The 15,632-nt window shown below is 39.0% G+C and overlaps 1 protein-coding gene across 2 annotated transcripts; it reads left to right on the top strand.

Annotated features, from left to right (window-relative positions):
* The first annotated feature begins 821 nt into the window (after window positions 1-821).
* On the top strand, window positions 822-15,518 carry dhx57 (DEAH (Asp-Glu-Ala-Asp/His) box polypeptide 57). Of its 2 annotated transcripts, none has more exons than XM_065297316.1 (23): window positions 822-946; window positions 1,152-1,607; window positions 2,108-2,314; window positions 2,718-3,601; window positions 3,802-3,995; window positions 5,017-5,138; window positions 6,233-6,431; window positions 6,533-6,657; window positions 6,733-6,866; window positions 7,680-7,734; window positions 8,311-8,528; window positions 8,881-8,997; window positions 9,090-9,186; window positions 9,445-9,618; window positions 11,248-11,448; window positions 11,545-11,821; window positions 11,904-11,999; window positions 12,271-12,354; window positions 12,443-12,580; window positions 13,634-13,708; window positions 13,790-13,924; window positions 14,032-14,232; window positions 15,054-15,518. In XM_065297316.1, the coding sequence occupies exons 2-23, from the start codon at window positions 1,183-1,185 to the stop codon at window positions 15,195-15,197; spliced, it is 4,302 nt and encodes a 1,433-aa protein (XP_065153388.1). In that variant the 5' UTR covers window positions 822-946; window positions 1,152-1,182; the 3' UTR covers window positions 15,198-15,518. The 2 variants fall into 2 exon arrangements, with proteins under 2 accessions (XP_065153388.1, XP_065153389.1); XM_065297317.2 differs by having other exon boundaries at window positions 831-1,031.
* The last annotated feature ends 114 nt before the right edge of the window (window positions 15,519-15,632 follow it).

Here is a 15,632-nt window from a genome sequence, read left to right as displayed (position 1 = left end):
ACGTTTAGATTCATTTTTATTTTTGCATCTTTACATTCTATGGTGTGAAAATTGAATTGTGAAGCGTTACACACCTTGGGTTCCAATTGGATATGAACCAAAATCGGATTTGGACTGACTGACATTGTAAACAAGGTCTAACTTTGCTCTTTCATAAATGCTTGTACTTCAGTCCGACTGATTCACACAGCTTCCTCTGGTCATATAGCGCCCCCACGTATCCACTTGAGGGGTAACATCTTGTACTGTAGCTACGCAGTACTGTAAATTGGGATATGGACACCTTTAAAAGTAACACATTTATTAAATTGACTGTTTTTACAACTTTATTATAGATCTGGTTTTAGGCTTTTAGTGCAATGTGAGTCCATTCCACTGGTGTTAAAAAAAAGAATAAATTATATCAGGACAAATTTATCATATAGATCTCGGGTTTTAGCTGTTAAAATATTACATTGATGAACATGTTGTAATACGTATATATATATATATATATATATATATATATATATATATATATATATATATATATATATATATATATATATATATATATATATATATTCGTATATATATATATATATATATAATGAAAAATATTTGTCAACGTTGTATGGTTACAAAATAATGTATTAACTGTAAAGTGTATATCGGTTAAAAACTTTATTTATACAAATATTTATTTATTCATTTATGATTACTGTCTTTCGTTTTCTCTCAGTTTGTTTACTATACTACTACCATACTATGACAATAAACAACAGTAAAATACATATTAACATAAAAGAGCTTTTATTTTGGGTCTTTTATTTTGACAATGTAGTGTGTTTCCTGTTTAAAATGTTTTGATTGATGCAGTTCTCATTCTGCGAAATGAAGATATTCACGAGAACCGAAACTTAACATTGATTTAAATCTTAGATCAGCGATGTTTGGGATATGATTTGTGAGTCTGCTTTCATTGTAAAGTGACGTTAATTTTTTACGGATTATACGAACATTGATGACTTTATGTATGAACATTCATTCAAGTGTGTAAATTCAGCAATACATTATAACTTAAGAGATACATGTGAAATTATTACATTTACACGTTTGTTTTCACAATAAGTTCTCTGTGAAACTTATAGACACGTGCATTTATTTAATAGCAAGGAAATCAATTGAAAGGGAGCTGAGCTGATGAGTGGCAGGAGGTTTAAACCCAACCGGGGTGGAGGACGCTTTAACAAACCCAGAGGAGGAGGTTCTGGAAGCAAGAAGACTTCCAGTGCAGACTGGGATGATGGAGATGATTTCAGCCTGGATCTGGCACCGCGTCGGTCATTTAAACCCCCCTCATCTAGAGGAGGAGGTTCAGGTGCTGGCAGGAGTTACAGAGGTACTGACAGAGGTACCGGCAGAGGTACCGGCAGAGGTACCGGCAGAGGAAGAGCTCAAGGACCTCCCAGAAAATACGAGGAGCAGGAAAAGAGGGAAAGATTCAAACCTGAGCAGGTGCACCTGCCCCTACCTCTACAGAAGATACACATGACCTCAGAAAACAAGCTACAGGTCAAGGAACTGCTGCGAGAACTTCAAAACCAGGAATATAACACACCGTGCAGGTGAGCTGCACTTTTCATCAATCCATGTCTGTTGGCACTAAGATCATCCATGTGCTAGTATGCTTCAAAAAGTTGACAAATTAAATTTAAGCATATATACACCCTTCTGAATAAATACATTATGATAAAAAACACTATTAACCATCATCTGTTTACCCTTAAAACCATTACTAATCAAAATTACTTTATGTAGTGTGCTATTTAAGAGTTAATGTTGTCTATTGGTCCACATCCACCAGATAACATGAGCCCACCGAGATCCTAACACATTACCATTGGAGACCAACAGAGACCATTACAGTTTCCATTAAAACCAGTACAGTTCCTGTTACAACCATTAAATCCAGTAGAATTTCCCTTATGGTTTCTTTAGTTTTTTTTGCAACAGGACATGCATAGTTTGCAGTCTTGCGTTACTAAGAAAATAGGCATGAAGTCTTTTTAGGAACTTTTAGTTTAACTAGATATATATTGATCAATAGTGTAATGTTGTCTTGTAGTGGCTCTGATTATGAAGGAGCGGAGGAAGGTGAAGAAGAGGAGTATGATGAGCTGGACCATCGTGAGGAAGGTCACTTCTGGCTAACCCACGATGATGGAGTTGAATGTGCTGAGGATGACGAGGAGTGGATGGAGGACTTGATAGAAGAGAAGAAGACCAAACCAGAACCAGTAATCTCACTGTTTGCTCTGGGCACTCTTTGCAGGTACATTAGTGGTGTTTGCAAAAGAAAGAGTCACTACTATTACTTAAAATTTAAATATTGGAGCAAAGTAATCCTGTGCTGATAAAACTTTTCAAAATGTATTACATTTATTTATGTCAAATTTATTGCTCTGATTCAAAGCAACTTAAAAATAAGAGACATTATTCTGTCATCATTTAGTCACCGTCATGCTGTTTTCAACCTGTATGAGTTTCTATATTCTGTTGATTAAAAAAACAAGATATTTTGATAAATAAAGGTAAGCACAGTTGATGCTACCTATTGACTTCCATAGTATTTGTTTTTTCTACTATAGAAGTCAATGGGTACCATTAACTGTGTGCTTACCATCATTTATCCAATTATCTTCTAATGTATGTAACTCATGTTTTTCATGTTGCAGGTATGGTTTTGACCGTGAGCGCAGTAGGCAAGTGTTGGAGGCGGGAACTGGAGATGAAAGTGGGCGTGGTGATGTTGGAGTGACATTAGAGCTCCTCCTCTCTCAAATGTTTACAGAACGTTTCGGCTCCAGCGCCCTCTGTCCCCAGACATCGGACCTCCCTTCAAAAGAGGAATGTGTAGCTTTGCGACAAGAAGAGACACTCGCTTTGACCGCCATCTATGGGGAGCGGTTCTGTGAGCGCATCAGCAGTCGTGTTTGGATTATAAACCTCGATTTGCTGTGGCTGGAAGAAGGGCGGAGCGAGCTGTCAGGCTCTGCGAATCGAAAACAGCAGTCGGGGTCTAAACAGATTTGTAGGTTTTACCTGAAGGGGGCAGGCTGTAGGTTTGGAAACCAGTGCAAATTCAGGCACGAACGTCAGACTGAATCTAGCGCTTCCAGAGAATTTTCCGGACCTAGTCGACCAGGATTTAATAGCTTCGAACCTCCTGTTTACCAGCTGGAGATTCGGTTTCAATCGGGCAGCTTTTACCCCTTTCAACCTCCACTTGTGGCCTTCAGTACCACTGATGAATCACTCTCAGGTGCAGGTCGCCTCAGCGTGACAGAGTATCTTTTCGGACTGTCCCTGAATGCGGCGCAAGAAGGTGAGCCGGTGGTCTACACCCTCATTTCATGTCTGGAGGAGGATGGACCCATCAGAGAACTGTTGTCCGTTGAACATCATAAGTACAGTGCTCCGCCTCCTGTGCTGGTTCCTCCCACCGTCACTCCATCGAGGATCAGAAGCAGTAAGAACGCCTTGGACGACAACACGGCAAACAGAAATCGATCCACCAACTCCATAGAGACCACAAACCATAGACCGAAACTAAAGGAAGGTAAGGGACTGGATGCGGGATGTTAGATGAAGATAAAAAGTGTTTATTTTAATATAATACATATAGCAGGGTTACAAAGGTTTATACACAGTTTGTCACTCATTTTTTTCCAAAACTATATGTCTTTTGTTTTTTATGTGATGAAGAGAAGTTGATAAGAATGTTCTGACGCATGGCAATTGTAATTTGTGTTAAATTAGATGCACCCTTCTTAAGAGAGGATATAGATGATGAGCAAGAAGAAGGTGATGAGGAAGATGAGGAAGAAAGCATCCCAGTGCAAAATGAAAGCTATGTTAACTTGAGGAAGAGGATGGTGAAGAAGACAGAGATCAAAACTGAGCAAATACAGCAAGACAACAAGAAACTCTGCGGGGAGTTCAGGAGAAAACAGGTAACAGAACTGTCACCAAAGGTTAACTGCCTGGACTTCATTTGGTTGAATGTCTGTGATTGTGTTTGTATAGTGTTAAAGGAAAAGTTGCTGTAGCTCCACTGATAAAGCTTAAAGGATAAGTCCATTTTCTTAAAAAAAAATCCAGATCATTTACTCACCACCATGTCATCCAAAATGTTGATGTCTTTCTTTGTTCAGTCGAGAAGAAATTCATTTTTTTTTAGGAAAACACTCCTGGATTTTTCTCATTTTAATGGACTTCAATGGACCCCAATACTTAACAGTTTTACTGCAGTTTAAAATTGCCGTTTCAAAGGACTCTAAACGATCCCAAATGAGGCATTAGGGTCTTATCTAGCCCTAGTTTGTCATTTTTGGCAAGAAAAAAAAAGTGCACTTTTAAACCACAACATCTCGTCTTCCTCCGGTCGTGTGACGCACCAGCGCAATCTCACGCAATACTACGCCCCAGTGTTTACAAGTGTGGAGAAAGAGGACCATTCCGACGTTGTTGTATGTCGAATGATACTAATTTATGTCTTTGTGTCAGTTTATTGTTTGAAATGGTCCGCAAATGTGCGTTTCATATATGTAACACGTGACCTTTCGACGTCATTACGCAATTACGTGAGGTCGCGCTAACGCGTCACAGGACCAGAGATAGATGAGAAGTTGTGGTTTAAAAGTGCATATTTTTTATTTTTCTTGCCAAAAATGACAATCGTTTCGCTAAATAAGACCCGTAAAATTAAAAAAATCCTGGAATGTTTTCCTCAAAAAACATAATTTCTTCTCGACTGGACAAAGAAAGACATCAACATTTTGGATGACATGGTGGTGAGTAAATTATCTGTTTTTTTTTTTTTGACTAATCCTTTAAAGGGACATTGTGTGCATTGCAATTTGCAATCTCACCACTAGTTGCTGTAAAAACACATCACTTTGCACTGCAACAGCAGTTTCAAATATATATTTATATATAAACACAGTTCACATTTAAATGTGTTTTTTCTCTCAGTCCTCCAGGCGGTACATTTCTATGCAGGAGCAAAGGCAGAAGCTACCAGCGTGGCAGAAGAGAGAGGCTATATTGGAGTGTTTGGATAAAAATCAGGTTCTTGTCATCAGTGGAATGACTGGGTAGGAATTTGGACCTGCAGGAGTTGTATTTCAAATGTTTGTAGTACAGGAATTAAAGAGTAACTAAACCCCTGGTCAGAGCCTGACTCCGCCCACTGGCAATATTTGAAAAATGCAAGAAAAGTGGGCAGATCCCAACGGAGATAGAGGGGACGAACTAAGTGTGTGGTGAGATCGTAACAAGGGCGTGGTGAGCTTGAACCTGCTTACGTCACGAGTCATTTTTTGGACCCAACATCCAATAGGAAAATTCAACTGCAAAAGCCACCGTTCAACCTGAAGAGGGCACCACTCAGACGTTTTTACACCATATATTGTATTATTGAAACACTTTATATCCAAATGTCAAAAAACTTACTAAAATCAATGAACAGCACTAATAAAGCATCATTCTTACAGATCATTAAAGGGGACAGAGAATGAAAAAACATTTTTACCTTGTCTTTGTTGAATAATGGTAGTCTACCCACATTCACAAACATACAAAAAGTGCTAAACATGCTAAAGATCTCAGTCTCATAGACATTCCTCTTTTAGAAATGTCAGCCAGAAAACGGCCCAATCTGAAAAACTGATGCTTATGACATCACAGGCATCTAACTGCCCCTCCACTTTAAAATAATTGGCTACATTTTTTGAGTGGCAGCAAAGTCAGCCAATCAGTAATGAGATTGCAAGTTAAGCCAGTAGGGGGTGCCAAATAGGTGCAAAACCACTTGTTTAAAATCCCCCACCCTAATAGAGCTGTCTGAGAGAGGTTTTTATAAAGCTTCTAAGGCATTACAGACCCAAACAAAAAATTTTTTGTCTACATGTCACATCACAGAACAAGGATAAATACTCCGTTCGGTCATTCTATGTCACCTTTAACTAAAAAAAGTTGGTTTAGGGTTTAGTTACTCTTTAAAGGTATTGCGGATGATTTTCTTTTTACGGGTGGATCATAAAGACTACTGGTCCTCCTAGTTGTCAATCGAAGTGTTGCGCAATTGTCTTTTTTAAAAAAGTGAAGAAGGCGGTTCTTTTCTAAAATTTGAGAAAATCCTCCGCTACACCTTTAAGTTTACATGTCATCTCATCTTTTGTTAACACAGGTGTGGGAAAACCACTCAGATACCCCAGTTCATCCTGGATAGTTTCCTCCGGACTGGGCGGACAGATAAAGTCGCCAACATTATTTGCACTCAGCCACGGCGAATCTCTGCCATCACTGTGGCGACCCGAGTGGCCCAGGAACGAGCAGAAGCCCTGGGTCACTCTACAGGCTACCAGATCCGTCTGGAGACTGTCAGGGTAATAGTCTCTTTTACACCCAACATACTGTATGTGAAGCTCCATCACTGAACCACATAATCCAGTTACCAGATCTCAGTGTTTAATGTTATTGTGTCCAGTCCTCCAGCACCAGACTTCTGTTCTGCACCACTGGTGTCCTCTTGCGAATGTTAGAAGGTGATGCTGAGCTCAGTGGTATCAGTCATGTGATAGTGGATGAGGTTCATGAGCGAACAGAAGAGAGGTTTGTAAAAACTTTAAAAAGCACAATGTCACAGCTTGGATCTGACTGTAACACATATTCAATCCTGTACTGCAGTGACTTCCTGCTGCTGATTCTGAAGGATCTGATTGTGAAACGGTCTGATCTGAAAGTTATTATGATGAGTGCAACCCTGAATGCCGAGCTCTTTTCGGAGTACTTCAACAATTGTCCCAGCATCCACATACCGGGTAAACTCCTTATTTTGAGATCATCAAAGATAGCAAGGATATATTTTCACAGAATGTTCTTATGTAGGATGAATATTTATGTAGAAAACAGTAAATCGCTAATTAAATGACTTTAGCTGGGTTTTTTCACGTTTAACTTTTACGATAAATTCTGACATAAATTTTAACATACTTACTCCAGCAAGAATATTTTTTTTTTTTCATTTAATTGTATAGTTATGACTAGGGTTGCCAACTGTCCCTTTTTAGCCAGGATGTCCCATATTTTGGGCATAATTGATTTTTCCAGTTTTTGACTGCTACGCTGATCTAACCAGTGACTTATACAAAAGGCTTGTTTGACTTCATGTTGCGCCACAATAACCTGAGACGCAGATGACATCAAAATCCTGCAAGAGCAATTTGAGAATTCATACAGAGAGACTGATATCGAAATGCTCTTACGGTACTTTGATGTCATCCTCGTGTAGGTTCTTGCGGCACCGTATAAAGTCAAATAAGCAGCAATGCTGATCAATTCACAACACTTGGGAATGATCACGACACGGTACACCTGTCTACCAACCACAGATCCCCTTAACCAGAATCAGTGTACGTTGAAAGGGGTCATAAAATACGATTACATGTTTTATTTTTTATATAGCGGGTTATTTAGATGTTTGTGCATGTATGCTTCAATCTAAAATGCCCCAACACATTTCCAACCTTTTGTCTCGTATTTCAGAGTTACAAAGTTGGCGAACCTATTTATGACACCTTTAAAGAACTGTAAACTTTTTATACTTTGCTAAAATGGATTTTTCCTATTTGAAGGTCGAACATTTCCAGTGGAGCAGTTCTTTCTTGAAGATGCCATTGCTAAGACCAGGTACCGTATGCAATATGTATTTTATGTAAATATTGGTAGTCTCTAGGGGTGAATCGAGACAGCATAGTATCGTGATGTTTCAAGTGGTGATACTGTAACGATACACGGCTGCCAAGTATCGATCTTTTCTTATATACATTATTTTTGTACAAGCTCAATTTGCATTGTTGAAAGGTCCAATGAGGGACTTTTAGAAGGATATATTATCATTGGTGTATTATATTATCAAAGACCTTACAAAATTAACCTTAGAATGAGACGTTTTTATGTACAAACATCGCGGACCACCTTACATGAAAGTCGGCATCATTTTTCGACAGTAGCACCAAACAGATTATAAAATAATAACAAAATATAAAAAATCCTTTTAGTAAATAGTTTCAAGTTGGAAAATGCAATAAAGCACTATATAAATTGCAGCAAGCAATAATATCGTACCGTGGCACAAGGACCGAGATACAGTAATATCATACCGTGGGGCCTCTTGGTGATTCCCACCCCTAATAGTCTCTAATTATGTTTTTTTAATCATATAACATTATTATAGTAGTTTAAAAGTGTTTATATGTTGTAAAGGTATGTAATTGAAGATGGGAGTCCATACCGCCGTACTACAAAGAAGAACTGTCCACCCAATCAGAGTGTCAGGACTGGGAAAGGCCGTGCTCCTTTAGAAGATCATGATGATGATGATGGTGGCTGGTCATTTACCTCCTTAATGAATAAAGATTCGGTCAAAGACTCCATCCCAGACCAACAGCTCAGTCTGCAGGAACTTACTGTCCGATATACCAGTAAGAACACTAAAATCTATGATTATCTATGAAATCTATGATTGTTGTTATTATTATGATGTGTTTTCCCTCAGAATCAAACCCACAACCTTTGTGTTGCTAACATAACATAATGCTGTACCATTATGTTGTGCTACAGGATGCTAATAACATCATGTTTTATATAGTTTTGTTTTTTCTTTGGCAAATGTGCAAAGTGTAGCTCATTATAGTCTTTCAAAAAGTAAAAACTTCAAGTGAGAAAAGTTAAAGGCTTCTTAAGCTTTGAAAAGTTTTAGTAGTTGATGTTTTATATCTGATTAATTGGAATCGACACATGAGTAAACTGAGTTTTGGGGCATTTCTTCTTAAGATTACTCCAAGTCTGTGTTAAAAACATTGGCTGCTATGGACCTTGACAAAATCAACATGGATCTGGTGGAGAGCTTGCTAGAATGGATTGTAGATGGAGACCACGGATACCCTCCAGGTAAAACATACACCAGTTTAATGCATGACACTAGATGACTTTTTACTAAAATTGAAAAAGTTAAAAAGTTGTGTTTCCTCTGTATGGAACAGGTGCTGTTCTGGTCTTCCTGCCAGGACTGTCTGAAATCAAGCAGTTATATGAGCAACTGCAGTCTAACAGGATGTTCAATAACAGAAGAGCTAACAGGTGCACTGTGTGATGAATACCAGTTTAGGGTGTACACATACAATATCACTACAAAAATAACACTGAAATATCACAGGAGGAAACTTTGTTATTGACATATGTTAAATAAAAATAAAAATTGTTATTAGCCCCATTCTAATAGTCCATAGCCAATCCTAACAATGTTTTAACACACATTGGATTTTAAACAATGTTCCAGTATGTGCATAACAAATTATTTATGCCAATATTTAATTTGTTTGTTTATAATAATTTCAGATGTGTTGTTTATCCGCTACACTCGTCCCTGACCAATGAGGAGCAGCAGGCGGTCTTTATCCGCCCACCTGAGGGTGTGACGAAAATCATCATATCCACCAACATTGCTGAAACCTCGGTCACCATTGATGATGTGGTCTATGTCATAGACTCGGGCAGGATGAAGGAGAAGAGGTTTGAGACGCTACATGCATTGCGTTGTTAAAGGGATAGTTCACCCAAAAATGAAAATAATGTCATTAATGACTCACCCTCATGTCACTCCAAACTCATAAGACCTCGTAAGATGTTTTATATTTAGTCCGAGAGCTTTCTGACCTTTCATTGAAAATCTATGTACGGTTTACTGTCCGTGTCCAGAAAGTTAATAAAAATATCATCAAAGTAGTTCATGTGACATCAGTGGGTCAGTTAGAATGCGTTGAAGCATCGAAAATACATTTTGGTCCAAAAATAACAAAAATTACGACTTTATTCAGCATTTTCTTTTATTCAGCGTCTGTTGTGAAGCGCATGCGCGAGACTAAAGTCACATGACTGCAGTGATGCGGCTGACGTGTTATCCTCAGACATGTTTGCAAAGTGTTTTTTTCTCAAACGTACAGCATACTGTAAACGAAGCTCGGGCGCACACAAAAAAAAAGCTGGGGCTCACCAGATAACACGTCAGCCGCGTCATACGTCAGATGCGTCACTGCAGTCATGTGACTTTAGTCTTGTGCACGATGGTTCACAACAGAACCGGAAGAAAAGACAATGCCGAACATTTTTTTTTGTTATTTTTGGAGCAAAATGTATTTTTGATGCTACAACACATTCTACCTGACCTACCTACCAGACGACATGAGAGTGAGTCAATAATGACATTATTTTCATTTTTGGGTGAACTATCCCTTTAATGTTAAGCAAAATCATGTGTTTGCTCTTTTATTAAAGCTATACTCTAGCAAAATATCTAAATTACCCCATGATTTACTCACCCTCAAGCAATCTGAGATGTATATGTCCATCATCTTTCAGACAAACACATTCGGAGTTACTATAGTAAATGTCCTTGCTTTTCTAAGCTTTATAATGGAAGTTAGGGATGCACCTAACACCTCGATACCACATTTTCTAAAGTACTCGTACTCATTAAAAGTCCCCCGATACCGGGGGATCGATACCACGGTTTGAGAAATGTCTATGTTTGAGCGGCGTGTACGGGGTTAATCCTCTTGTGTTGTCCAAAGAGTCAGAGTTTACAACAAACTGGAAAACAGGTCCCTTGTTTTTTTGTTAAATTATATGACTAAAGCTGTTACCTGTAAAAATCTGTTAAATCATGTATTTTTTTATTAAGTACTCTGTATCGGTATCGGCAAGTACTGAAATGCAAGTACTCGAACTCATACTCGTATTCCAAAAAAGTGGTATCGGTGCATCCCTAATGGAAGTAATCATGGGTCAGGGAACAAGGGGTTAATAAAGGTCTTTTGTGGGTAATCGATGCAATATTGTAAGAAAAAAATCTATGTTCAAAAAACAAAAAATCTAACTCCAAACCATCAGAGATGCAGGTTTCTGAAATGAGCGCTAATAACAACTTGGGTTGTCATTGTCCTCTTTAGTCCGGATGAAATGGCGTCCCAGTTTTCCAAAAAGAACTTTGTTGGATTCGTTGGACCACAGAACAGTTTTCCACTTTGCCAAAGTCCATTTTAAATGAGCCTTGGCCCAGAGAAACAATGGTTTATAATGCATAGATATGGAAAGGTTTCTTTGACAGCACAGTAATATTTTGGATGTATTATGGCGTGTTAGGTACGATGCCAGTCGCAGTATGGAAAGTTTAGAGGACGTCTGGGTGTCTCGCGCTAATGCTCTTCAGAGAAAAGGCAGAGCTGGTCGTGTGGCCTCAGGTGTCTGTATTCATCTCTTTACCAGCCATCGCTTCACTCATCACCTCAACCAACAGCAGCTGCCTGAGATCCAGAGAGTTCCTCTGGAGCAGCTGTGTCTGAGGTAACAAGCAAACACTTTTTGATGCAAAACACTGTATTATATGACTTCTTTAAATCATTGTGTCATTTACTGTATGTTGTGGTGGATCTCCCTCAGAGTTAAGGTTCTGGAGGTGTTTGGAGATCGTCCTCTGAACTCCGTCTTCTCTCAACTCATCGAGCCGCCAACAGAGGGCAGCGTGGATGCGGCTAAACAGCGCCTGTGTGCTTTAGGAGCTCTGACTGAGGAGGAGACTCTGACCCCGCTCGGCTGGCATCTGGCATGTCTGCCCGTGGATGTCCGTATCGGTAAACTCATGCTGCTGGGAGCCATCTTCCGTTGCCTGGACCCTGCCCTCGTTATCGCTGCCAGCCTGGCCTTTAAGAGCCCATTCGTAAGTCACCAGACTCCAATGTATGAGAAACTGATACTTTAGTATAGTGTTACTGCAATCCTCCTGACTGTCACATTCCCAGGTGTCTCCCTGGGATAAAAGAGAGGAAGCTAATGAGAAGAAGCTGAGTTTTGCTTTGGCTAACAGTGATCATTTAGCCTTGCTGCAGGCATACAAGGTCAGTATACAAGCTTTGATATACACACACATAACTCTGATATATACGTAGCACTGTTGTTTTATACCAGGGATACCCGAACTCAGTCCTGTCGATGTCCTGCAGAGTTTAGCTCAGACTTGCCTCAGCACACCTGCTTATACCTTAATTAGCTACTTTAGATGTGTTTAGTTCAGGTTGGAGCTGAATTCTGCAGGACACTTGCACTCCAGGACCCAGTTTGTGTACCACTGTCATAAAGACGTTATAGTGATCATGTGATTATGTTCAGGGTTGGTGTAACGCAGCACAGAACGGCTCTAGGGTCGGCTATCAGTACTGCAGAGAGAACTTCCTCTCAATCCGGGGCTTACAGGTGAGTCTGCTCTCTGATTGGCTTGGTGTAAATATCAGTCATTGTGGCATACTAGGATAACACTGCTGTCATGTATGTCTTCTCACAGGAAATAGCTTGCCTTAAAAGGCAGTTTGCAGAGCTGCTGTCTGACATTGGCTTTGTAAAGGATGGACTGAAGGCCAGAGACATTGAGAAAATGAGCTCCAAAGGCGGTGATGGTGTATTGGAGGCCACAGGATATGAGGTAACACAAAAGTCCTTTTAAGGAAGTTGCGTCACTCCGCCGCCATATTTGCTACATCTCCAGGGCTGCGTCTGAAATCGCATACTCTGTGACAGAGGGTACTGAACTAGATAGTTGTATGATAGTAAAGGGACCATTGAATGAACACTTCGGAATGTAGTAGGTCATCCGGGTACTTTTTGCCTACTGTTTTCGAAATACTATAAATTCTGACATACTATTCGCCTCACCTACTCCAGTATATAGTATGGAAGTAGGGGGTTTCAGATGCAGCCCAGGTCTTGTTAGAACTAGACGAATAAGACCTGTCGAAGTCCCTCTCCCAGAGGATTCTAATTGACGATTGGCTCTTTTTACTAGGAGGTGGGACTAGAGCGGCCATTCAGACCATTGTGATTTCCCACATTCATATCAATACCAGTGACAGATTTTTTTTATATTAAATATCTTTGGTAACACTTAACCCTTAATCAGTGTTTTAGGTCCCAGGGGACCCAACTGGACTTTTCCTTCATTTTTTTAAAAGTGTTACCTTCATCTCAGGGGCATGAAACTCTGTGACTTTTCCTAAATTATCTATCTAAACATGCACAAAAAAACTGGGCTTGATTTGGTTGTTCTGAAGGTGTGTAAATATTTGTTTAACATATATGGTGTTTGGGGTCAAAATGACCCCACATTGAAAATTAATGGGAAAATGAAAAAAAGGTTATTTTTTCATTGTGTTTGTCAAAAAGTAAATCAATTATAAATCAGAAAATTTCTACAGGAGCATAAATAAATTTTTTTTACATAAATCTGAAACATTTCACAAATGCAAAATGGAACAAGCATGTTCCCTCACACACAAACAGAGACCCCAAACACTAAAAACGTTATCCTTTTTGAACACTGATTAAGGGTTAAGTAACAGGGCTTAGAGTGCCATCCACCTGCATGTGGATTAAGGACCTTTAAAACCTGATATTATTACTTCCTAATATTGTTTGATTTTAAAATGTTATTGATAGTGTTGACAAGAATCAGGGACAGTTGTTTTTCTCTCCCTCCAAGGCAAACCTGAACTCCGATAACACAAAGCTGATGTCTGCCATGCTGTGTGCAGCCCTGTACCCCAATGTTGTGCAGGTCAGTGTTTAAATCTCTCAGAAAATGGTGCTGTAGAAATGTTTGTACATGTAATGTATGTCAAATGTGCTGTTTTTTTAGGTGAGATCTCCTCAGGGGAAGTATAAGCTTACTAGTAAGGGGGCTATGAAGATGCAGCCTAAAGCAGAGGAACTGCGCTTTATGACCAAGAATGATGGACCTGTCTATATACATCCCTCATCTATCAACTTCTCTGTAATTTTCCTTTATGAATAAATTATAAAAATCTGCTTTTGTTTATACGTTCTGAAAGGTACACCATTTCAATTAAATTGTTTTAAATGAGGTTTTACTCTTTTCAGGTGCGGCACTATGACAGCCCGTACCTCGTGTACCACGAGAAAGTGAAGACCAGTCGAGTGTTCATCCGTGATTGTAGTATGGCATGCGTATATCCCATGGTGCTGTTCGGTGGTGGGAAGGTCAGTGTGGAGCTGCAGCGTGGACAATTCATTATCTCTCTGGATGATGGCTGGATCAAATTTGCTGCCGCGTCTCATGAGGTAAAACAGATACGTTTATTCAGCAAGATTAAATTTACATTTCTTACTATATATGGAGTGCATAGTTTGTATAATGTGCAAATGACCTCTTACAGTTTAAACTGATCTTCACTTTCCAGTATGATGCCACGTTATTTATTTGCTTTTCCTTTCATTATTTCTTTTATTGTTAAGTTTTGTTTGTTGAAAGGCAGCATTCCAAGGCAGGAAGGCATCAAGGCACATCCGAATCCAATGTTTGCTTTACGTCCTGACTCATGAGATACCTTCATCTTGTCCCACAATTCTATGCATGTGTGTGGGAAATGTGAATGGTCGAGCTCAAAAAAATAAAATGGCGGCCAAGAAAGTGGCTGGAGCACAAATTTAAATAGTTATATTTTCACTTTTTGCACCTTTTAACTGCATTTCTTGCAAGAAATTAGTGTTCTAGTTTTCAAATATGAGATTAGTTATCACAAAGGTGCTATTTGTTTATATTTCAAACAGAATTCCATTACGCTGCCTATGGAGGCTGTCCGAATGTGTTTCTCGGAGCTGACTTTCACTCCGGCAACAAGTTAGCTGCCTTAGGTTTCGGACGCAGTCATCATTTTACATAGTAAAATTGTAGACAGCATGCTACACAGTATTCAATAAGTAGTAAGCCACTAAATTTGACAGTTGCAAATATAGTGCTCCAAAGCAGCTTTATTAAAGGTTTCCAGATATTTGTATTACAAATCGGTTCTTTCAGTACTTTGCATACTTAAAATTGCTTCCCCAAGTTAAAAATATCAATGCATACAGTAGTATTAATGCACTTTGAACTGTTCGTATAGGTGGCAGAGCTGGTGAAAGAGCTGCGCTGGGAGTTGGATCAGCTCTTAGAGGAGAAGATCAAGAACCCAAGCATGGATCTGATCAGCTGCCCCCGAGGGTCCCGTATCATACATACTATAGTGTCACTCATTTCAACACAGTAACACACATTCGTCCAATTAACAGGGTGGTAATTTTACAGACCAGTAAATCAAAGTGAGATGTTTGTCTAAAAACTGCCTTATAATTGAGAACTGTAGATTCACATGCAGTGTACTTTGTATGATTTTACACAAACAGCACTTGAGGTCCACATTGGACTGCTTTAAGTGCAATGTTACAGTACTTACATGAAGAAAGCATATGCATGAATTTTGAATGTAAAGCATGAGGTATTTATGGGTAAAAGTCTGTATGAATTACTGTATGTGTGTGTCAAATAAAATGAATAGGGTGTTGTTGAAAGATACACTTGTATAATGACATGGGTCTACTGTATAATCTGTTGTTTTGCAGAAAAATATTATTGTGTTCTTTATGATTAAATATCATGTTAGACCTGTGCATACTTAAAACAACCGGCACTTTTACATTTATTT

Source organism: Paramisgurnus dabryanus, chromosome 20, assembly GCF_030506205.2.
Source record: "Paramisgurnus dabryanus chromosome 20, PD_genome_1.1, whole genome shotgun sequence".
NCBI lineage: Eukaryota > Metazoa > Chordata > Actinopteri > Cypriniformes > Cobitidae > Paramisgurnus > Paramisgurnus dabryanus.
Note: the sequence above shows the minus strand (reverse complement) of the source record. Positions and strands in the feature narration are given on the sequence as shown.

Excerpts from the sequence above, each read along its gene's own strand:
- dhx57 (XM_065297316.1), top strand. The coding sequence starts at position 1,183 with ATGAGTGGCAGGAGGTTTAAACCCAACCGGGGTGGAGGACGCTTTAAC. Across the intron at positions 5,139-6,232 it reads GTCATCAGTGGAATGACTGG|GTGTGGGAAAACCACTCAGA; the intron begins GTAGGAATTTGG and ends TTGTTAACACAG. Across the intron at positions 8,529-8,880 it reads ACTTACTGTCCGATATACCA|ATTACTCCAAGTCTGTGTTA; the intron begins GTAAGAACACTA and ends TTTCTTCTTAAG.